The 24,429-nt window shown below is 39.7% G+C and overlaps 1 protein-coding gene across 1 annotated transcript; it reads left to right on the top strand.

Annotated features, from left to right (window-relative positions):
• Window positions 1–843: 843 nt before the first annotated feature.
• LOC306915254 (integrin alpha-M-like) lies at window positions 844–23,629 on the top strand. Its single transcript, XM_079492539.1, has 30 exons — window positions 844–908; window positions 3,368–3,497; window positions 3,603–3,697; window positions 4,153–4,223; window positions 4,496–4,610; window positions 4,952–5,088; window positions 7,924–8,069; window positions 8,162–8,312; window positions 9,536–9,683; window positions 9,796–9,869; window positions 10,891–11,017; window positions 12,157–12,299; window positions 12,415–12,561; window positions 12,654–12,860; window positions 12,957–13,090; window positions 16,366–16,496; window positions 16,596–16,759; window positions 16,860–16,982; window positions 17,165–17,238; window positions 18,072–18,213; window positions 18,343–18,447; window positions 18,579–18,664; window positions 18,754–18,843; window positions 18,968–19,037; window positions 19,155–19,244; window positions 19,957–20,037; window positions 20,126–20,236; window positions 20,555–20,668; window positions 20,745–20,855; window positions 22,468–23,629. Exons 1-30 carry the CDS (start codon window positions 875–877, stop codon window positions 22,561–22,563), a joined length of 3,447 nt encoding a protein of 1,148 aa, XP_079348665.1. The 5' UTR covers window positions 844–874; the 3' UTR covers window positions 22,564–23,629.
• The last annotated feature ends 800 nt before the right edge of the window (window positions 23,630–24,429 follow it).

Below are 24,429 nucleotides of genomic sequence, written 5' to 3'. Positions count from 1 at the left end.
AAATATCTTGGAGTGTGGCTCGACCCAGAGCTTACCTTCAAACCACATATAGATTACATTACTAAAAAAATATATGGTTGCCTAAGCTCACTTTATCATTCTATGAATTGCTTTTCCTTTGATGTTAGGAAAATAATAATTGCTCAAGTGTTACTTCCTATTATAGACCCATCTATTCAGGAAAGCCTTCCCCTAGACTACCATCATTTTATTGTATGTTTTAGTCATTGACACCTGCACTATTTTTAATTTTCGTAGTTTACTAATTGTCTATTGCGTAGCTCGACCAAACTTCTTGTTAGTACTTTATTTTCATAGGCTTTTTTCTTAACCTGTTTTTATTTTTACTTAACTGTTGTTCAGCACTTTGTAACGCATGTTTTAAAAAGTGCTATGTAAATAAAGTTATTATTGTTGTGTTGTGTTGTGTTGTGTTATGTTGTTATTATTATTATTACCCATTGAGAGGATTTATTTTATAAAATAATAACAATATAAAATAAATAGGTTATTTTGTATTTCCATGAATAACCTTTTGAAGTATATCAAATTCAATCAATCATCAGTAACATGGTTTCTTTACATAAAGAAACCATGTTAAATTAATTTACGTCAGTATAGACTACCACGCAATTAATCATAGTTATTTTGTATTACACATGCAGACATCCACACAAATGCGCGCGCGAGTGTGTGCGTCACACACCAGCAGACTGCCTAGTAGAATGTGAAAGTGGTCAAAGTGCCAAATAAGGATGGGCGTAAACGTATGTGCAGATCATACCCTCTGTGAATGTGTCTTCTCTATTTACAGCAGCTGTAGCTATTATTCACTGTGAATAGGAAGCAGAAAGGAGTTGTTCATCAGGAGAGGATGGGTCATCACGCTTTGCCTTGTTTGACCCTTTGTGAGTATATTAATATCATTAAGTCTATTGAACTATAGTTTTTGTTGCTGTCCTCCTAACTCCACTTGAGCTGGAGTTTGGAGTTACGTGGTTTCTTCCAGACAGCGCGATATCAACTATTTCAATGAAGATGTAGTGGCTGTACTTAAAATGTGTTCAAGTTGAGCTGAGTTTGTATACAGTAAAGCATGTATTTTTTTTTAATGTAACAGCTTTTCATCAACTGGGATTTTAGATTATGTTTAGACAGATGTGTGTAGACTGTTTGGTGCAGATTGCTCAAACAACATCCTAGGAGTAGGGATTTAAGGGATTTCTTTGTATAATTCAAAATGTTGGAATATTTATGACGCAGAACTTATGGGTCCTTGAGGCATGTGTGTAAAAATGTCATTTCTACAGGTCAAATGGGGCATGATTTATGTCCCATTATCAAATTTTCCATTTTCAATCAATTGTTTATTGTTATAGTGCATGGCCGGTGATGCACTATAACAAAAATGAGTTTAATTAATTTTAATTTCGAGAATAAATAAAACTTGAATGATGCCTGAACTGCAAAAAAGGGTGGAAGATAACGGAATAGAATTATCACAAGAAATGATCTACCCAGGGCTCCCATCTGCTCCTATACCACCATTTATGTACTGTATTTATTCATCGTTCTTAAAGGACCACTTCACCACTTTTCAACATATCTTTATATTCCCTCACTGTATATGTTTCTTTTCCCTTTTTACCTCCATTATGATGAATTCCTGTTCTGTTCTTTGTCTATATAGACGTGTCTATTTGTACGTCTCTAAATGTTTTGATGAATTGAACATGGTGGACCCTCTTGTAAACAAGTGTAATGCTTAATTGGGTCGTCCACTCACAGTTAACAGCCTTTGTATTGAGTTTGTGCTTGAAATGTACTGTAATTCTGCAAACTGTTAATAAATATTTCAATCAATCAATCAATCAATATATATAATAGGTCCTCACTAATAATCATGAAAAAATGGCGCAATTTTTAAGTGGTGTGTGGATTCCTGCCTGGCTGGGTGCGTCTGAGCACGAAAACAGCATGGTTGTTTTTCACCACCTGTGCGCAACCTAACACACACACAAACACACATGCACATATTAACTGTATATATGGTGATTTTGGGTGTGCCAGTACAGTGACAGTACAGTAGAGGGACCCCCACACGGTAACTCTGTCATTTCTCAACCGTTTCGGACGTGGGGCGGCTCGCCGGAATCGGGCCGGCACCCTGGGTGCGTTCATGTGGGTCTGGAGCCCCCCCCCTCCCGGGGACCCCCACACGGAGTTGCACCACTTACTTCACACGGCTTTTTTCTACTCGGTCTGTGTCTCATAGGAGGGCTGTGGGCAGTTCAGAAACCGTCCTCCAGTGACATCATCGATGGGGAATACAAGCTAATAGAAACTGCAGGCTTTCTAGTCCTGAAACTAGCAATGCGAAAATAGAAGCCATCGTTCTCACGATAATACAAATCTAAACTTTTTTGTAAAAAAATCTTGTTTAAAAAAAAAACTGCCTAATGATGATGTCACTGGAGGACGGTTTCTAAACTGCCCAGAACAGTCTACTTCCACATTTTTCTACTTCCGGACACCAAAATTTGGTGTCCAAAATGCGGAAGTGCAAACGAGCGCTCAATGTTAAAGCTCAGATGCACCGGGTTTCCACAGGTCCGCCTGCAGTCCCCACTCTTACCACTAGGGCCGAACGCCTCAACGTTGGAGAGCTTCACTGGGGCCTTGTCTAAACCCTTAGATCTCCATATATGGAGCTGACCTGTTCTGACATCCCACATGTATTTCTATTTCTGTTTTTGTGTTATGTCAAATGTGTGTATACTGTATGTGTTGCATACAAGGCCGCTGGGCCGCAAGACACATTTCAGTGCGAACTGACAATAAAGTACTATATCATATATCATATGTTGATACTTCCCCATCCATCCTTCCTCTTCAACGTCTCCCTTTTGACTGATACCTTTCCATTTAAACTCTAGATGGGCATGCCCCAAAGTTATTAGTGCAGCCGCACCCAGCAACCTAGAGTTCTCAACAGGCCCGAAAATGAAGGCACGGCCCTACATGGGCCCTCATCAAACCCTGTACACTCCAAGACACTGCCCCCGCTGCCCCCCTTAGATCTCCATATTGAGATGTGACATTCCATATGTTGATCTGACCTCATCAAACCCTGTACACTCAAGACACGCTCCATATATGGCAAGTGCAGAATTCATTCCATACTGTATGTTGATCTGACCCCCATGCCAAAGTGCCAGCGCTCGCCCAGCAGTCTGCTGTCACCCAGGCGGATATGTTGATCTGACCCCCCAGCAAGGTCGCTTCTCGCCCTCAGGCGACTTACTGGTACATAATATAACATATCTTAATTATATTACTTTAATGAGCTGTTCTTCCTTGTTTTCAGTGTTCCATGCTGCATTTGCTTTTAACATTGATCCTGTGGTTTGGAAAACCTTGAGATCATCTGGTGATGGATCATTGAGTTCATCTGCCGGTGATGGATTTGGATACAAGGTGGTTCAAAGACAATCAAGGTCTGTGACTGAACTCAAGTCTAAACAGTTGTTAATTGCCACTGGATAAGTTTAATGATTTTTTTTATTTCTGGGTGTATTAAATATTTTGTTAACACTTTTCAGCTTACTGGTCAGTGCACCCCTTTCACAAGACGGGAGCGGCAACATATATAAGTGTACTACAAAGCGTTCTAAATGCCGACCCATGTCTATTAAAGGTAGGCAACATCAAAAGATCATTAAAAATGAGATGCTATTTTTGAGAAACTAAGTTATCATTACATGATGTTCATTATTCAGGACAATGGTCTCAGCCACAATTATGATTTAAAGTTATTTTGTAAACAACTTCCATTGTTTGACGTTTAAATTAGTGATTAGTGAACATTTTGTTTGCATTCACTCATTCATAAGGGACGGCAAAACTTTGTTCAAGAGGTGACTATACGATTTTAGAACAAAACACCTACTTTTGGATATGTATGTAAGATAACAAGTAGGCCTATAGAGGAATCCAGACATATTAAGATGGCAGATTATTCCGAAATATTTCTGTGTATGTATATTAAAAGTGTGGTTGTTTAAACCCATGATACTAAAATGACAATATTACAATATAAATTAACATTTATCTTTTCATCTGCCTTGTGTTGTTATTTAATGTTAAATACAGTGCCAGAGTTTGCAGTCAACATGTCTCTTGGCTTGACGATGACAAGTGACCCGACCACAGGAAAGACAATTGTGAGTTAATTAACTGCAGTTATATTAATTGTAAATACAAAAGAGTCTTATGAACTTGGTTTGTGTTTTGAAAGTATTTTGTCAATAAAACATTCAGGGATAATTCAGGGTTATTATTCTGAAGTAAAAGCTATTCCTTATCATCTACAATAGTGTATCTCTCTCTCTCTCTCTCATTTGCATTTGTGTCCCTATAGCATCTGTGACAGTGTAACTTCTCCACAAAACAAAAATATTGTACATTGAGTTCAGATATTCTGTTTCCATTTCAGGCATGTGGCCCAACCATTCCAAGAGAGTGCACAAGTATCACCACATACAATGGCGTATGCTTAGAGATAAATGCAGATGACACAGTTGGATCATATGTGCCATCATCTCTTAAAAGTAAATAATTATTTATGTTGATTTACAAGTACACAGCCACGCCCCCCCCCCCCCCCCCCACACACACACACACACACACACACACACACACACACACACACACACACACACACACACACACACACACACACACACACACACACACACACACACACACACACACACACACACACACACACACACACACACACACACACACACACACACGATTGAGCTAGGGTGGGTGAAGTGAATTTGAAGAAAATACTGTAATATCAATATAAGGTTGTAGAGAAACAGCAGAGTACAACAAACAAAAGATGACTATATGCCCTAATTCTTTTCTTCTTATCTTTTAACAGTGTGTCCTGCTGTTGCAGCAGATATTGCATTCTTACTGGATGGCTCAGGCAGTGTCGAGGAAAGTGATTTCAACACAATGAAGGACTTTGTTAAAAGTGTGATTACCTCGCTAATATCTAAAACTACACTCCTACAGGTGAGACTATAATAATATAATATATGACATATATAATAAGTTAATTTCTTTCCAAAACTTTTAGGCCATATTTTATATGCCGTTGAAAGCATGCTGACCGGATTAGAAAAAAAAATCGCACCTGTGTGAACTGAGTGGTGTAGGCTGCTCAACAACACCGCTGGCTGGCTGCAGCTATAGTTATATTGATCAGTGTGAATGGCCCTTTTGGCTGCTCAACAGCTGCAGGGTGACCTAAAGTGGCACTGGCCTCGTACTCAGACATACCTAAGACATATATCGGAGGCACCATCTATTTACCTTTGAAACGGTAACAAGTTGTGAGCTCATAGAATGCATGCCGAGCATGCGGAAGCACCGCCTATGCCCGTGCTCCGCGGCATACGTCGCCGACCCTATGCTCCCTTCCCAACCCAGCTCTGTGGTTTCCCTTTCCGTGATGGCCGAGAATATACACGGACAGTGGACACACGTATACATACATTCGTGGAGAAACAACAACAACACACAACATGCCCAGCACGGAAAGCGCAGTGGCCAAGGACACACACACTCGGACCGCGTCTAACCGCGTGGCGTTAAGAAGACGCGAGCGCGCTGCATGCACGCGAGATTCTAGTAGATATACACTACAGTTGAACAAAAGAGACCAGGAGGGAGGCTTTACTTTCCACATGCCTGCAATAGACCAAATCATCATGACATCACCACAACCAACATAAGTTGGTGAACCAATAGGGAGCCAGCGCTGGATTCCAGTTCCAGCACATCCCTCTAGTCATTGGAAAAGGCTCGTTCCTCCAGCCTACTATTTCTGTTAACTGGAATCATTTAATCAATAGTTAATTCTAGACAGACACTGCTTTGAATAAAAAGCAGCTTGGTTGTATTTGCACAAAAATACAAATACAACATTTCTCCTTTCCTGAGATCTGACCCATTATGTAATTTTATATGACCTTGATTATGACCTACTGGTCATTTTCTCCAAGTTTCAAGAAAGTCTGAAAACCCAAAATACTTTGTAGATAAAGGAAATTAGATGGCACAGTGTGATGTCACATGGCAAAGGATGACGTAATTTAATCTAATTAACATTCCAATTAATTAAAATTATTGAATTATATAATTGAATTACTGATCATTAGTACCACCTTCCTTTCACAAAAGGGATTTAAAGTGATTAAAATAAACATCTATGCATTGCTGTGGACGGAAATACTGTAGGTTCCAGTTTTAGAACAGGACTCAGATAAGATAACCTCCATTATGCTACTGTACCATTCTGGAAATCCTAAAGTCATCTTTAGGAGACGCAATGATTCAAATCCTGCAACTTCTAAATACAGTCTGACATGACCATATAGGCCAGGGGTGGGCAACTTTGACGATGGAGAGAGCCACTATATTTCCACACTCACTCCAGAGGGCCGCATTGCATATTACTGTCGTAGCAAAAATAGCCAATCTACATTTAAATTGAAATACTGAATTATTTTTTGCTTTTTTTTTTTATTAGAATCCTGAAAAGTAACCTTTTCATTGATTTTCAAATAGATTTAGTTTTAGTTATGATAACTTTATGAACTAAATACAAATTGTACACAAAAAGACAATACTACTAATACTAGTCGTTAAGTACTAGTCATTTAATACTAGTCATTAAGTATAATTAAAGCAGGTCATGTTTGCATGTTTGTCATTGCAACAGCTGAAATCAATACTATATCAGTATTCTGATATTAACCTGCGGGCCGCACTAAGTGAAGGTGGGGGCCGCATGTGGCCCCCGGGCCGCCAGTTGCCCACCCCTGATATAGGCCTATAATTCATAATTCATCAACGCTCATGCAGACGTTTGCATATAGGTTCAAGGTTCACTTTTATCATCGGCAGTAATAATCACAAAGTAAAACGCATGTGAAATTCATTGTGCGCCAAAAACCAACATAACTGTGATGAGTTATACATTAAAAATCACACCCGTGTGAACTGAGTGGTGTAATATAGCCTGTCTGACGTAATGAAATCATGTCTGACGTAATGAAATCACACCCGGGTGAACAGGGTGAACATAGCAACCATGCTCATTTTTTCTACACAGACCAACAAAGCCAGTTGTAGGAGTGGTTTACACCACTCAAAAATCATGTCTGACGTAATGAAATCACACCCGGGTGAACAGGGTGAACATAGCAACCATGCTCATTTTTTCTGCACTAACAAAGCCAGTTGTAAGAGTGGTTTACACCACTCAAAAAGTGATTTAAATCTTTTTCTAGTGTGCCTGTGTTTGCAGTTTGCGCTTGCACCAGTACTCTACAAAGCCCCATCAAATTAACCAACAAAAGGGATGTCATTATTGCTGAAAGCAGCAGACTACTGATCACCCCTACCATTTGTCAAACGTTATTTTGTTTCAATATTTTGTTCACAGACAGGAGCCATGCATTGCTGTGGGCAGGTTAATAAGCATCTTGCGCCAAAGAGTATAGGTTCCAGGTTTAGAACAGGACTCGGGTTATACAGTATGGTACCATTCTAAATGGGGATTTGTTTCCTATATGCGATGCACTGCTCCCCATAGCTGTGAATACGGACAAAGGCCTACAATACGTAATTTCTGCTCATGCAGATATACGTTTGCTATATGAATGTGAAAAGGGCCCAGTTTGAGAAGAAAATGCAGGAGCAGCAAGTTCCTCAGAACATCGGGAAAATAACTTAATAACTTAACTGCTTATGATTTTTTTCAACCACTCCAATTGCTTGACTGTAATTGCAGCATACTGTATATTGCAGTGAATTCAATGTTTTTTGTTTTCTTTTTTGCAGTTCGCAGTTGTCCAGTACTCCCAGTACCCCGCCATCCACTATCATTTTGATGATTTTGACACCTCAGGATCTTGGGAATCTCAAATTGATGATATTAGTCAACAAGGATACACGACGAATACAGCGGCAGCAATTATACGGGTTGTGTACGTGTCTTTACGCATATTGACAAATTATGACAATGTACCTCAATTGTCAAACATTTTATGGCAAGTACAGTTCTTTTGTATTCCAACAGCCAAGGTGTTTTTTTAGGAAATAGAGGATCGAGACAAAACGTGAAGAAGTTCCTGATAGTCATTACTGATGGAGCGTCTAGTGATCCAGAAGCATTACCTAATGCTGCTTCTCTCGCTGAAAGGGAAGGTATTGTTCGATTTGCCATTGGGGTAAGTTGTCAGTCGTCATTTAAAAATGTATATACTAAAAGAAAAACAATATATTATGATGAAAACCAGACATTAATTCTAATGTTCACATACCTGTAGCTTATACTACTGAGAGTAGCCTACTAGGCCACTGAGGCAACTATTACTGTAGTTAAGCAGAGCCAGAGGGCCTTTACCCACAGTGGCTATAAGAATGTAGCCCAGAGAGACATTCTACTAAAGTCTGGACCATGGAAATGAAATCAATAACATTATATAACATTATGGTATAACATTATATCTAAAACAAGGTATAACACAAGTAGGCAATTAGGTTTAAAATACAAGGGTACTGGCCCGGACAGTTGGCTCAGCCGTCTGGGCACCTGGGCTGCTGAGCCAGCCTGGCGGCGTGCCGCGGGTTCGACTCCCGATCCCGATGGTCTTTGCCGCGTGTCTCCCCCCCCCCCATCTCTCTCCCCATTTCAGTCTACTTTAAAAAAAACTATCAATAAAGGCAGAAAAAGCCCCAAAAAATATCTTTAAAAAAAGAATACAAGGGTACTAAGTAATAATACAGTATGTAATAAAGTACAAAGTATGTAGAACATCTACGAGTGCAAAAAAGAAAACCATATACTGTAGATATGGACTTAGAGAGAATGATTAGACTAGCATATATAACACACTGAATAATAGCAACACTGTGCTTCATTGTCACAGCAAATTATTCAATCCATAACGGATGTGATGTGATTGCTTAATATGAATATGATGCTTCTGCTCTATATGTATATGTGTTGTTTATGGTATCTCCATAGCAATTTGCATTATCGGGTCCCCCAGCAAAGTAGGTGACTGTGCACATAGATACAGTATAAAATGATTAAGTAATAAGCATCCTACTTCTACGGTCTGGACACACTCAATACAAAGTCCTACTTTGCATCAAATGTTCGTAGTTGTATCAAATATTAGCAGTATATTGTAGAAGATCTAGGATTAGTATTGGTCATAGGGCATGACTACAAAAACCTACAGTGAGTAACAGTAGCCTCACTACAGTCAGGATCGATTCACTGTGATTACTATTTTATTTAGTTTCAGTACATGCTTGTTGTGAATCTACAATGTCAAAGTTAAGATGAGCAAATAATTATAAACCAATAACTTATAATAAAGTTATAAACAGTACCATGGTCAGTAAGAAAAACATTGTAAAAACTGAATCTTGATATCCTTAGGTTGGAAGTGCTTTTGATAATTTGAACGCAAAAGCAGAGTTGGACACCATTGCAACCAATCCATCGAAACATGTGTTTCAAGTTACCAACTTTCAAGCCCTTGATGGAATCCAGGAGGCTTTGCAGAAAAGCATCTTTTCAATTGAAGGTACTTAGTCCAATGTCCAGATAAAATCTGGCTTAGCAAGGAAATCCGTTTTTTCCCCCCATTCATAAATGAGTAGTGAGATATTTTTGTTGATTTATTTTTGCCTTTACAGGTTCTCAGACAAGCGGTGGCTCATTGAAACTGGAAATGGCTCAAGAGGGATTCAGTGCTGCTTATGTACCTACGGTAATCTTGGTCATGTGAATTGGTATATGAGGCGTACAGCACATGGGCAAATGAAAAAAAATCTGGAGGTGAATGGCAAGTTTTGAATCTTGTTAAACCTGAAATACACATAGACAAAGCATAATCTTCGCCTCCTGGCCTGGCAGAGATAAGTATGCTGATGGATGGATGGGTATGTAGGTACAGTTGGGTGCCACCGATATTGTCCCTTATCATTTGACCCATTTAGGCCTGACCTCAAATGTTTTTAAAATCCTTCTAAATCCTCCAGTTTTCTGAAATAAATATTTTCACGATTTTTCAAAAATAGCAGACCTACAAGCTCGTAGCGTGCCACTCGGTGGCGCGCTATGAGCTTGTAGATCTGCTATTTTTCAATAGCTAAATTATAACATAATGTTTAAAACACCAAAAGGGGTTCCCGCCCAAAATGGGTTAACTGTCCTTTTGCGCAGATCACGCAAACCTCAGCAAAAAGAAAAGGACAATATCGATGGCCTCCAACTGTAGGCAGGTATTTATCCTGAGGGAAATTCACTGGATACTGCTTTGATTGTGCACTTTTTTCATTACCACCATTTACATACCACCTCAGGCTACATTATGCTGCAGCCTGTGATATTAATAATTGCACGCTTCTATTGTTACATTTTAGGATCGCTTTAACAAAGTAAATTATGCCCACTCCATTTTGCAGTCTGTGATATTACAATTATGAAGGAGGTAAGGCACAACCTGTGATGTTAGTGGCAACGCTAACAAAAAATCACACCCGTGTGAACTGAGTGGTGTAAGGTCTTATTATATAGAATGATCAGCTGTGGTCTGACGTAATGTCTGACATAATGAAATCACACCCGTGTGAACTGGGTGACCATAGCAACCATGCTCATTTTTTGGTACGAACAGACAGACAGACAGACAGACACGTAAACTAACAAAGCCAGTTGTAGGAGTGGTTTACACCACTCAGAAATGTGGAAGAAAATGTTCCATAAATGTTTTATTGTACATATACTAGGGAGGATTCCAGATGGCAGCTGTTGGTGCCTTCCAGTGGAGGGGAAGTCTCAAGGAAGTGAGAGACTTCAAGGAGGGAAAGGAAGACTTCAAGGAGCTTACAGATATGGTACCCGACAGTTATCTTGGTGAGAAAGTCAATTCACTTCCCATTATGTAAACAAGGAGGGGATCTCCTCCTTGTTTACTCAAAGTTTAAAAAGGGAGAAGATACTTTATTAATCCAACATGTTTCGACTTATAATGGTGGAATGTCAGAACAGGTGAGCTCCATACAGTATATGGAGATCTAAGGGTGGCAGCGGGAACCATAGATATTAAAAAATAGATGTCTCATTGGCTGCTGCAGTTCGTTGGAGCCATGTGTGTTGACGGGAGGGCGGAAGAATTTACACTGGTACGCTGGAAGAGTGGACGGCACACTACGTCACGCTGCCACTCAAGTGACTACTGGCCAATCACAGCGCATCTTTTCTGGGACTTATCAGACCCGAACATGCGCTCTGTGACGCACACTCATGCTTCCGCGGGGCTTCGCAAGGAACCTAGGGAGTTTTTGCCCTCCCTTGAGCACATGCGCTCCAGAGCCGAAAGGGGCGTTGCCTTTATATGTCTATGGCGGGGACATTCTCTGGAGTGTGCAGAAAAATCTCTAAAAGAGAAAACCAGCACTCACATCATTCTCTTGAGCGTACAGGGTTTGCTGATGGCCCAGGTAGGGCCGGGCCTTAATTTTCGTGCCTGTTGAAAACTCTAGTTGTCGCCTGCTGCCGGGCGCGGCTGCACTGATAACTTTGGGTCAGGCCTGTCTAGAGTTTGAATGGACAGGTGGGCCTGTTGAAAACTCTAGTTTTCGCCTGCTGCCGGGCGCGGCTGCACTGATAACTTTGGGGCATGCCCGTCTAGAGTTTGAAATTTGAATGGACAGGTACAGTAGGTATAAGTCAAAAGGGAGACATCGAAGAGGGAGGATGGATGGGGCAGGATCAACATATATCCATAGATCTAAGGGTCTCATGGTCTCCACATCTCCATCTCTGATGACATCACATGTCACGAGACCTGGGCACTATGCCCGACACACAGGAAATGCACGATTCCATAGTTAACTGCGACCTTTGTTCGCAATAGTCTTAAATCTTCTGCATGTTACATAAGACCCATTTGGACATCATTATAATTATAGTGGCTGTAGTCCAATGTAATTTCTTGGTAGAATACCTACACATACATGCACATCATTAATTATTTCTTTCTATTCTCCTAGGTTACTCCATGGCAATAGCCAAAAGAAGATATGGCAACACTCTCACTGTTGTAGGTGCTCCAAGATATAAACACATGGGGATGGTAATGGTGTTCTCCTCCAACAAAATAACCCAAAAGATTGACCCCTCGACAGATCCACAAGTTTGTGCTCCAAATATTATTCACGAAACATGAAGGAAAATAGTTTTTATTTTTAATTAAGTAATAAATAAATGTGATTCTGCCTCCTTTGAATGATGATTTCTGGCTTGCTCAGTTTCAGATTGGGGCATATTTTGGGGCAGAGGTTTGTACCATGGATGTGGATCGGAGTGGATACACTGACACGATCCTCATATCTGCTCCTTCATTCATTGAGGACGATCGAGAGGGCAGGGTCTACGTCTGTAGCCTTTCTAACGGGGTACAGCATGTTTAACTTTCTGTCATCAAATTGTATGAGGTATGACAATTAAACCTATAATTCTCATTCCTGTTTTTCTGTTTTCCCACCAGAGAGCATATTGTCAATTCGATAAACAAGCGGTGTTGAAAGGTGTTGCAGGACAAAGAGGAAGGTTTGGTTCCTCTCTTGCTCCACTGCCTGATCTCAACAGTGATGGATTCAACGATTTGGCTGTGGGAGCACCACTAGAGAATGGTGGCCAAGGAAGCATCTATATTTTCCATGGTGAACGAACAATCAATCCCATACATTCACAGGTGTGTGTGAGTCAAGAGGATAATCAAGATTCCATGGATTCATGCAAGGTTCTAACTGTATCTTAAAATATTGTCATTCCTTTCTTCCTCATGTAGAGAATTCGTGCCTCTGATGTCCAGCCTGGACTGCGCTTCTTCGGTCTCTCCATTAGCCAGTCTTCTTTTGACCTCAGTGGAGACAGTCTGCCTGACTTAGCAGTGGGTTCAAAGGGTGCTGTCCTCCTACTCAGGTAATTATAAGACATTGGATGGTTGTACTTGTACAGTCACTAAATACATCTTAAAAGAAAAGAAAAAATAATGGTGTAATTCTATCCCTGCCTGGTGTAATTCTAGTATTCTAAAACGGTTAGTCCCAATACTTGATTCTGATTAACTGGTTTCTGATTAGACCGCGTAGTAAATCACGATAATCTACACCTTAAATCACAGGGCATCACAGTTTGGTTCGGTAATCTCTCAGTGCAACTGAGGTCCAAATTGTTCAGATTGGTGCAGACTGCAGGGAAGATCATAGGGGTAAGACAACTCCCCTCTCTGCAGTCTATTTATGAGCAGGCTACATTAAAACAGGCTCAAAAAATCGTCAGTGATGTTACCCATGTTTTAAATGGCGAGTTTGTACTTCTGCCCTCTGGGAGAAGATACAAAGAACCAAAGTGGAAGTACATCAGATTAAAAAAATAGTTTGTACCAGCATCAACTAAGATGTTGAACGAGGCTCTGAAACAGCAGTAACTGTGTGAGGCTAGATTATCCACATGTGTGCAATTGTGTAATGTTGTGTCTTCCTCTGTAATGTATTTTTGTTTGTCATTGATGTTTTATGTGTGGCTGTAGCTGGGGTGAAAGCCCAAGACAAATTTCCCTTGTGGACAATAAAGTTTACCTTACCTTACCTTAAATCAGTTCCCAGGTGCGTTACAGTTATCCAGCATATCTGTAGCTGATCTAGGGAAGGGAAGTGCTTGATGTCCTTACAAACCCTGGCCCGTGCATATGAGAGAGAGAGAGAGAGAGAGAGAGAGAGAGAGAGAGCGCAGATTATGTATTCCTCATGGGTGGGAGAGAGACAGTCAGTTAGGTGCGTTTCCATCAAGCCGTTTTTATGCGCATTAAGGCTCTTGCGCAAAATCTCCTGGATGGAAACACATCAATATGCGAATAAGTCTCCATTTTTCGCAAAAACACTTTTTCGCTTGGAGGTTGCGGATTTAGGCTTTTTAGAAAAAAGGGAAATGCGCAAATAGTGTATGGAAACACTTGCGGAAAAGGTTTTTAATTAGAAAGCATTGAACTCGCATTATATCGCTTTTGAACAGTTGGAAAATAAAATAAAAAACGGAGGCAGTGGAGTGAACGGTGCATGGGATGGTGGATAGAGAGAGGGAGAGGATAAGGTCCCAATTTACTACTACCCGACCCGTCCGATTAATAGTTGTGTAGTGTGTTCAAAGATCCCTTATGAAGTCTGAATCCTCCCGAGTTGATCGGGGCGCTCCGATCATTTTGATATCTGGATCGCTACTGTATGGATGCAAGACACACACACACACACACACACACACGTGGACTATGAGTAGCGTAGTAGACTAAACTTTTATATAACCTAGCTGTCGGGTCCCTGCAGGCTATTCGATTTCGATCCATGGATATGCTTCATCTATTCTTATATATTTATATTCATTGCATAAGATAAGCAACCTAAACGTGTAGGCTATAGGCTATATAGCCGATGAAAGTTATCCACAACTGTTTGCAGCTGCAATCAATCCATTTACAGTATAAACGACCAGTATGCTCCAATCGAGTCCCGCGACATATAGGCTACATGTGCCCCGAATATATTAAGACAAGCATTACACAACAAATCGTTCTTTGACTGTAAAGAAAGCCCATCAAATCCCTAAATCAATGGTGTGAACATGGATTAGGACTATACTTTACATGAGCCTCACTTTACTGGCAAAACAGTGCCAACTACTGCATATTTAATGAACGTATGTCATATGCGCATTTTATCAGTTTAATGGAAACACCGACAATTCGCTTTTCTTTTTCCGACTTAATGAACATACGCTTCCTCTTTTCGCAAAGGCTTAATGGAACCGCACCTACTAGTCAGTGCGTGAGCAGTGAGAGTGGGTGAGTGGGACAGCAGTGTAACAACTGGAAGAGCTGCCGTATTTAAAAGGAGATTTTAAGACGTTTTAACTCATGTCATCATGTCAACGCCACCACACACATACATAATACAAACTATGAAAAAAACACATCATCAAATCATTGAATGAAGAAACCAAGAAACCATGAAGAACCATTTTTTTTCTCTTACAAAATCACAACCGTACGTCCACTATCAATGAGTCAGCTGGCAACTGGAACTTCCAATAGTGTAGTCCGCTTGCCAGCCCATAGAGCCCCATTGTGGAAATGTTGAGTATGGGTCCCCAGCATTTAGAAACTGCCGGATGCTAACTTGCATATGTTGGGCAATTTTCATAATTAGCATAATAAGCTGGGGTAACATTAACATCCAATATAAGGCAACATTTTCAAAATTTCATTATGCTTTAAGTAGCATGTGACGGGTCAAACTAGGGTTTTTTCATGATTCTGAATCCATTGCAAGCATTAGTTTTTCACGAAAAACACTCATTCAGCTAAAAACGGCCATAGCCGTCATCACAAATATGATGTGGCTATGGCCAAATTTAGCCAAAGGAGTGATTTTTGTGCAAAAATAATACTTTCAATGGATTCGGAATCATGCAAAACCAGTAGTTTGACCAGTCACATGCTACTTAAAGCATAATGACATTTTGAAAATGTTGCCTTATATTGGATGTTAATGGTACCCCAGCTTATTATGCTAATTATGAAAATGTCCCAACATATGCAAGATAGCATCAAGCAGTTTCTAAATGCTGGGGACCCGACCCATACTCAACATTTTTAACATAAAACCTTAGGGTACTCAAAATGTCCGGGTCCAAATTCTGGCAAGCGGAGTGCAGCGGTGGCTGCTGAACGTGGAAGGGTTGGATGCATACCTGTATAGCCTATTCCCACTATATAGGCCGAGGTAGAAATCATTTTTCACATTGACCTGTTATACCAGCAGGTCGAATTTTACAAAACACTTTTGGAACAAAATGCCTCAAATCATCAAAGCCATCCAATTGCGGTGAAAAGCGTAAGAAGAAATGGCACCCATTTCCTATATTGGCCTTTTATAGCGCCACCAGGAGGCCACAGACCTGAGCACAGGTCTTTACTAGTTTACTCTTTTTTAGTCTGTCACTGCTATGCAGGTCCATGGCAGTAAACTGGTACATTATAAGCTTAAGAAACAAAAATAGAAGAAACATTTTTAAATATGTCGCTTAACTTTGTCATTCCTTTTAGATGCACCATGGTACGCTTAAGGTACTATTGCCTTTTCCCTTACCAAGTAAAGTATAGTAAAGGTAAAGGTGATTCCAGTGATTGTGTCCATTTCCAGATCTAAGCCAATAGTAAAGGTGGAAGCATGGGTGACATTCAGCCCAGAACAGATCCCCATCAACAACCCAGACTGCGATTCTCCCTTGAAAAACACAGCTGAAGTCTGCTTCACTATGACTTCTCACTCAGGTTTTTTCAAATTTCCTCCAAGTCTATACACCACAGAGCCATTTTAGCATTTAAAATACTTTTATGTAAAGAGTAACCTTTTAATGAAAGTCTAAACAGTTCCAGCTCAAGCACGGATTAATTATACATTGGCATTGGATTCAACCCGCAACCCTCCAACCAACCGTGCTTACGTTGAGATGCCAAAACAACGAGAGCTATTCAAGTCTTTTACCCTTGACACGGGAAAGACACTCTGCTTTCCAAATATATTTGACATTCAGGTAGGTTGGAAATGTAAAGAAGCATGAATTAGAGAAATCATTTTGTTTGAAAGTTCGACTACTTTATGAATCTTTTCATAATAATGCCCTCTCATTGCAGGCTTGTCCAGAGGATGCTCTGTATGAACTGTCTAATAAACTTAGATTCACCTTTGAAGGCATTCCATCTTCAGACAAGCTCAGTCCAAGCCTTGAACAGCAAGCTCAAACAACCTATCATCCTGTAAGTTATATTTAATTGTCTGTCTGTCTGTCTGTCTGTCTGTCTGTCTGTCTGTCTGTCTGTCTGTCTGTCTGTCTGTATCGTTTCATGGGTTCAAATATTTACTCTATACAGCAAAGGTAATTATTTTATTTAGAGTTTAAGAGAGTTTAACATGGTTGACTTCCTCCCTTGTACAACAGTTAGGGTTTGAAATCAACTGTGGCATTGATGATCGCTGTACCGACAACCTCAAAGTTGATTTCAACTTTGCCAGGTGAGACATAATGTACGCATGTCCTCTAAGAATGAGGTTGCTTTGTTGATGAACCAGTATCATTTCTTAGAAATTCTTACCCTGAAAAAGGTTTTAATAAACAAATAGTTGTGGCAGACTGCTGGACTGTCAAAGTCTAGTTGTAATTATAAAGGACATTTAAAAACAACTTTCCTTTACCACTTTACTTTTCCTTTTCCTTTAACTAACTAACTAACCTTTACCACAATGCTAGACCACAAGGGATTTAAATACAGACAAAGAACAAGACACACAGCTCAAATGCACAAATAAACAATAATAAAATAACAAAAAATAAAAACATCGGGGGATAGAAATGCTAGCAAATAAAAATGAGTTCTTGGGCCTTAAAATATTCAATGTACTGATCAAACAGGGAGGGGGGAAGCTGTTGTGTTTTGACAGCAAAGACCACTGAACTTAAGTTTGGGTCAGACAGCTAGGTCAGTCGACCTAAGAGACTTGGAGGTACTGTAGAAGGAGGGGTTTTGTTTGACCTTTTCACTGAAATGTAATTCTATATAGAGTACTCACTGTTTAATATCTGTTAACAAAAATACAACCAATTCACCAGAAAGTAATGTATTTGTCTGTTGTAACTGCTAATAGGTCAATGTTTACATACAACCTGACTGGTCATGGTCACTGACATTCCTCTTTAATAGCAGTTGACCAACAGAAGATATATTATTAATTTCATGTCTCATATAAAATCAAAGTGAACGGCAAACATGATCTTGCACCTTTCCCCTAATAATTCCTCATACACTTAAGGAGACACAATGTAATAACTTATTTTGTTTTTGCATCAGCTCTACAGAGGTTAGAGTGGGCATAGATGATCTGTTGCACGTAAATGTGTCAGTTGAGAACAGAGGGGAGAACTCGTACAACAGTCGTGTCACTCTCACATACCCTCCTGGGCTCTCATACAGGACGTTCACCATACAGCAGGTAAGGCAGTATTGCCGAGGTACTATGCAATATTATATAACTGACACCAAGTTCAGCCTTAATAAGTTGTCGTTGGTCAAAGATTATGTGTGATTAACATGCCTTGTGGTTTTCTTTGTCTTTACCAAGGGAAGAGTGGTATGTAACTCTATAGAGTCAGACAGTGAGGATGGTTTATCACGCGGGAAGAGTGACTGCACCATTGACACGCCTATTTTCAAAAGCAATGCCAAGGTTAAACTTTTACATTTCTAATGTTTCTTAGGTTCACACACCTCTGCAAGGACAATCAGATATGAATATGAATAACAAATTAACTGAATGGCAGTTCATATTGCACTCTGATTTCTCTCATTCCATTCTAGGTTGTTTTCACTGTCTCCTATGGGATCAAAACCAACACTGTGACTGAACTTCACAGAAAGATGCTTCTCACTGCAAATGTCACAAGGTACTGTTGTCTGGTGGAAAACCCTGCCTGCACTGTGGGATTGTGTGCTTTATATTACATTGCTAGGAATTGTGTATCTTCTGTTTCAGTGGAAAAAATAATGAGCATTCAAACGAAAGTAAACTTTATCAACAAAAGGAGATTGATGTGAAGTACAGCCTTTTTCTTTCCATTTCCAGGTTTGCATTGTTTCTTGTCATTCACACTTTAGGTTCAAAATATTATTGATTTGGAGCAGATCAAAACTTCTTAAGGTTTTATAATGAAGTAAAACAATCCTTAAATAAAATGTTTTCCATTCAGTTCACACAGGGACACCAATTTTACTTTTGGAAAAAACGATCTGCAGACACCACTTAATCAATCAATTACGGTAAAACAGCTTATGTATGCTTATTAAATTCAGCTTTTAGGTTTACTGTTGATACTGACATATCATGCGACATCAAGGGATACTTAATTATTTCTATCATGTTCTATCTCCTCTCAGGTTTTGAATTTTGTGAGAGCCTTTAATGTTACTGTGGTCATCAAGGTGCCCACGAAGCTGGGTAAAAAAGACATCTGGGTGAATATAGAGGTAACTCACAAGGATGGACACTTACATGTTGGAGCTCAAATACCAGTTGATTTGAGTTTTTTTTTTTTTACATTTTCACGTTTACAGACTAGAAAAACAAACAAACACATGCATAAAACTGGCCACTGTAGATTTTTTTAAACTCGTCCCGTGTGAACAAGACAAGGCTGGCTATGTCACTTCAGCTACGTTGTCGTGTGGACGGAGAGATTTTTGTAAATGGGGCCGTGTTGATGGCGACGCAGAGATTTTCAAAAACGAAAACGAATAAGCTCAGTTTATAAAAAATACCCGTGTACGTGTGTGTGGACGAAGCCTTAGTGATTCATAGGGAATCGGGATTGATTCATAATTGTATATAACTCGTGTGAGGGAGTTAGAGTAGATTCAAAATGTGGAATATTTTTGCGTGTATAGTCTCTAATTTGGAGGTATTGGAATAATGTTGCGTTCACGCGGGGCAGATTAAATGATGCAGTCTACCATTCGCTGTTAATGGAAGCCAGCGACGTGACGTTGCAAAGACGGAACGATGCATGTTGCTGCTCCAAATCAACTCTCAACGTGTCATTGCATCGTCTGCCGTTCTGCCAATACCATACAACCCTCATAGTCGCGTAAAGGAGGCAAAAATATTATGAGTTAGGGTTATTTGATCTGATATTGATGTGACTCTAAGGTTCCATTTTCCCTTTGACTAACCAACTTTCAGATTCCAGGCTGCAGCAGATATAAGGACGAGGAACCTAACTTCCCAGATTTTGTGGATAACATCAAGAAAAACCATACAGTGGTAAATATCACATGCACGCACACACTTGCTTAATTATACGTAGAGTAGGATATGTTGAAGACATTAGATTTCCTTTAACTGCCCATAGGACTGTTCCGTTGCCACGTGTACAGTGTTCATGTGCAAGGTGTTCATGGTGAAACGTCAGCAGGATGTTTACAACATCTCTGCTAATCTGAGCTCAGGATGGATCGAGCAGGTGAATATGTGCTGTTTATTCAACACTGAATATTACATTTTAGATCTTAATCATTGCCATTTACAGTGGGTAAAGTAAGGGAACTGTAGTGTTAAATTACGTCAATAATACATTTTACACTGAGTTGACACAATAAGTAATCTATGGTGGTGGAAGATGGATAGATTGATTTACAGCATCTAATATCCTTGGGAAAAATAGAATAATTCCCATATCTTTCCTCAGATACAAATGTGGGTTTCATGCAGGTTCCAAAAAATAATTGTCTCTAACAAAGACTGCAACTCATCCTCTTCCCTCTTTACTTCTGACCCACAGATTGGTCTCAAGTCTGCCAAATTCAGTTTGATCAGCACAGCCACTTTGGAGTATGACAGAAACCAATACATCTTTTTTTCACCAGAGTCTAACAACAATCCCCCAGTTCGAAAGGTAACATTCTGTTCATTTCACTCTTTGTCATTTAGAAGACTTTGAATATGATGTTGAATGTAATTGTTGTTCTCAGATTGTGGCCACAGTAGAGGTGTACACTGAGACAGACCTCACCAACTGGATCATTGGTGGAACCATGGGAGGACTTGTTCTTTTGGCTTTGATCACTGCTGGCTTATATAAGGTAATACACTGTATATACTGTACGTTCATTTCAAGGTATTAGTTACGGTTGTATGGTTTGATGAAAGCACAAGTCATACAGTATCTTCATGAACAATATAATAAATACAGAATGATGTCCCATATCATGTTATGATCTGGCAGCCCTTCAGATAGTTCCTATTAAAACACAATCAGTGCCGGAAGTCCTTCAAAATAGGAGCTCTGGGGTGCCGGAAAGACATGGCCGCTTTTACTCTGAAACCCATGACCCGGAAACAATCCACCAAAAGTTTACTTTACATAGCTAGCTTACATTGCGATCGTTTTAGTTCATACGATATATGATCCCAAAAGCGTTCATATTTTGCGGGAGACGTCCTATGTACGGAAACGGTTAAGCCAGCTATCATGATTCATGAAGTAGGCTATGCATGAAATCCCCAGCTCATCGCATAGAATCCCATGGCATCCATTTTGTGCACGTTAGGTACCCTTGCAGAAGTGTAAGAGTGTAAGAAGTGACTTATTTGCGACCTCAAACCCTGTACACTCAAGACACACTCCATATATGGCCAGTACAGAATTCATTCCATATGTTGATCTGACCACCCATGCCAAAGCGCCAGCACTCGCCCAGCAGTCTTCCGTCACCCAGGCGCATGCGTGCCCCCTAGGGCGAGGTCGCTTCTCGCCCTCAGGCGTCTTACTGGTACTGTATCTTTGGCTTTTTCAGGGATGCAAATTATCGATTAATACATTAATTGATATTGAACCTTATCAACCGGTTAGTTAATCTTCTCGCCCTCAGGGCGTCTTACTGGTATTTATTGTTGTATGCCAGTGTATGCATACAACGCCCCACCAGATCATTATCATAACAGTAACCTTACCAACAGTGTCTAACCTTTTATACAAGTAAACCCATTCTCACAATTTGATTGGTGGGACTGCGACGCTCTATAGAGTTGGGGTGGTTGTATTTTTGTTTCCCTGCTCTTCTATTGAGACAAAAAAGGCCATATGTCTCACCTAGACACAGGATCTCACACGAATGATCACTGCTGGCTTATATAAGGTAATACCTGATGGTCAAGATTTAATGTATCAGGCAGGCAGGCAGCAGGCAGGCTAAAATGTCAGCACTTGCGCAGGAAAACCGGGTTCAAATCTGGGGTAGAAGAGGAAAGTTCCACAGTGCAGCTTTAACTAACTAATAATTTAGTTACTTAGAATAAAATGAAATCATATGGATCTCCCGGATTCACATGGGAATAGGGTGGTTCCAGTGTGGAAGTGAATGTCTGACTTCATGTGACCATGCAGTGTGTAATGTCAGTCTTGTAGGACGCGTCTGTCAGTCAATTAACAGTTTGTCTGTTTGCCCTTCCATCCACCGTTTTGGTACCAAACAACGTATCTTGAAAACTATTGCCATAGACTTTGCTGTGCACATTCCTGAACCCGAGGATGGCCCCTACGGTTTACGGTGACAGAGTTGTATGCAGCATTCGCGCAGAAATTAACACACAACAGCACATGCAATTTTTCCCATCGAATCATTTGTCATTGTTTAATGATTGTTAATGCTAGTTTTTCTTCCTCATGTGAATGTTGCTGTATTCTCCACTCAGGCTGGGTTTTTCAAGAGTCAGTACAAGCAGATGATTGCTGATCAGGGTGGAGAAGGACAAGGTCCAGCAGACGGTGGAGCAGAACCACCAGAGTAACAACAGTGAACACACAGGACACAGATTTGCACTGGATCATTCCATCATGTTCTATTGTTTATTTCATCCTTGCTCATTGGATTTCATTGCAGATAAATTGTATAATAGCGTGGTATAATGCCATTCCACTTTAGTACACCAGACAAATAACACATTTGATCAGTAGAAAACATTGTGCCATTGTAGTAATTGCAGAATGCAATGTGAGACTCAGGTCGTACCTTCTCTTCAGTAAACAACATAGTTTATTAGAAAAGGTTACAGGTCAATCTGGCTTTCTGTTGTGTCCAGTGCCAGGGACAGGGTTAAGGCCCGGGCTTTATGTTCGACTACAGGTGGAATTAACATCACTGACACTGTATGTACTGGCATGTATAGCATGTGTGTTGGGTATGCACGGGTTAGGTGTGTGTGCTACAGATCTCTGTGTGTGTGTGTGTGTGTGTGTGTGTGTGTGTGCGTTAACTTAAACATGTATTGTCCACAGGAGGACAAAGAGGGTGCATGTGAGTGTGCGTGTGTGTGTGTGTGTGTGTGTGTAATAATATAAGAATGTGTATTAATATACAAGAGTCTACATTTCTTATAATACTTTGTTGGTTTGAGTTTTTATTTTATTTTATTCGCTGTTACTGACTGGGGGCAGGTTTTGATTTAGCTATATAATTAACATAATAGGCGTTCTCTTTCTAATGTATGAAAATGTTTTTCATCATGCCTTAAATGTATTCCCACTGGTAATATAGAATTTTGTAGTTGTATATTGTGTCAATTTGGGAACAATCTTCTTCAAACTAATCAGACTCAACGCGTATGGCATTAAGTTGTAAGAAAAACTAATTTAAGGAATAGTGAAACGAGCATATTTATCTTCTTTTCAATTAAGCATGCAGAAGTACAAAAATGTAAATGTCCAAATCCATTTATTTTATAGTTTGTGTGTATATAAAGTATATAGGATGTGTGTGGGAGAGAGATTATTGTACTGTACTATACATCTATACACATGCTGTATTAATTATTTTTGCTTTGTATGAAATGCACTATTAAAATAAATATGTTTCAATAGACCATTATTTCTCAGATCACACACACACACATTACAACCTTACAATCTATTTCATATAGATTTCACTTCCATCCTATACCAGCATGTGCTTTGAGGAATGATGCAAGGTGGATTAGATCGAATGGACAAAGAAAGGAAGTGAATACAAAAGGAGAAATAGAGCTCTTATTTCAAGCAGTATTTTATCAATACATAAAAAAAGAATTGTGACAGTATATGTTGTTGCTTAGTGAATGTTATACGGCACTAACGGCAGGGGCTCCAAAACATTTTGAGCTGAGACCCAAAAGATCAATTTGGTGTCTCCCGGGGACACAAACGTACAAAAGTTATATACAAATACATTATTAACCACTTTAACACTATTAATAGTAAATAATAATAATTATTATTAATTGTAGATCAGCTATTTTCAATTTTTTTTATTTTACATACATCTTTTAAATTATTTTTTAAAAAATTGTTGAATTTTTTTACATTTCTGAAAACATTGTAGGAAAGGTTTTTACCCTTAAAAATGGGTCTGTGGCCCACAAATTATTCCGAGCCATATGGTCTGGGAAATATTACTACGGTATGGAGAAGTTGCAAGTTGTTTAACTTTTGTTAAATGTTATAAATCATGACTATCTATTGCACTCAAGGCCTGTTGGAGGAAACCATTTAGAGGCATGTAGAGACATCTACTGTTAGAAAAGGGGAAGCATGATCAGGGTTGATCAACAGAAATAATTTTGTTGACGGTATTGTCTGTCCATCCATTTAAATGTATTAACATAATGTCCCAAAAGCTTCAC

The sequence above is a fragment of the Electrona antarctica genome, assembly GCF_951216825.1.
Source record: "Electrona antarctica genome assembly, chromosome: 22".
NCBI classification, from domain to species: Eukaryota; Metazoa; Chordata; class Actinopteri; order Myctophiformes; family Myctophidae; genus Electrona; species Electrona antarctica.
This window is presented reverse-complemented; position numbering and strand designations above follow the sequence as displayed.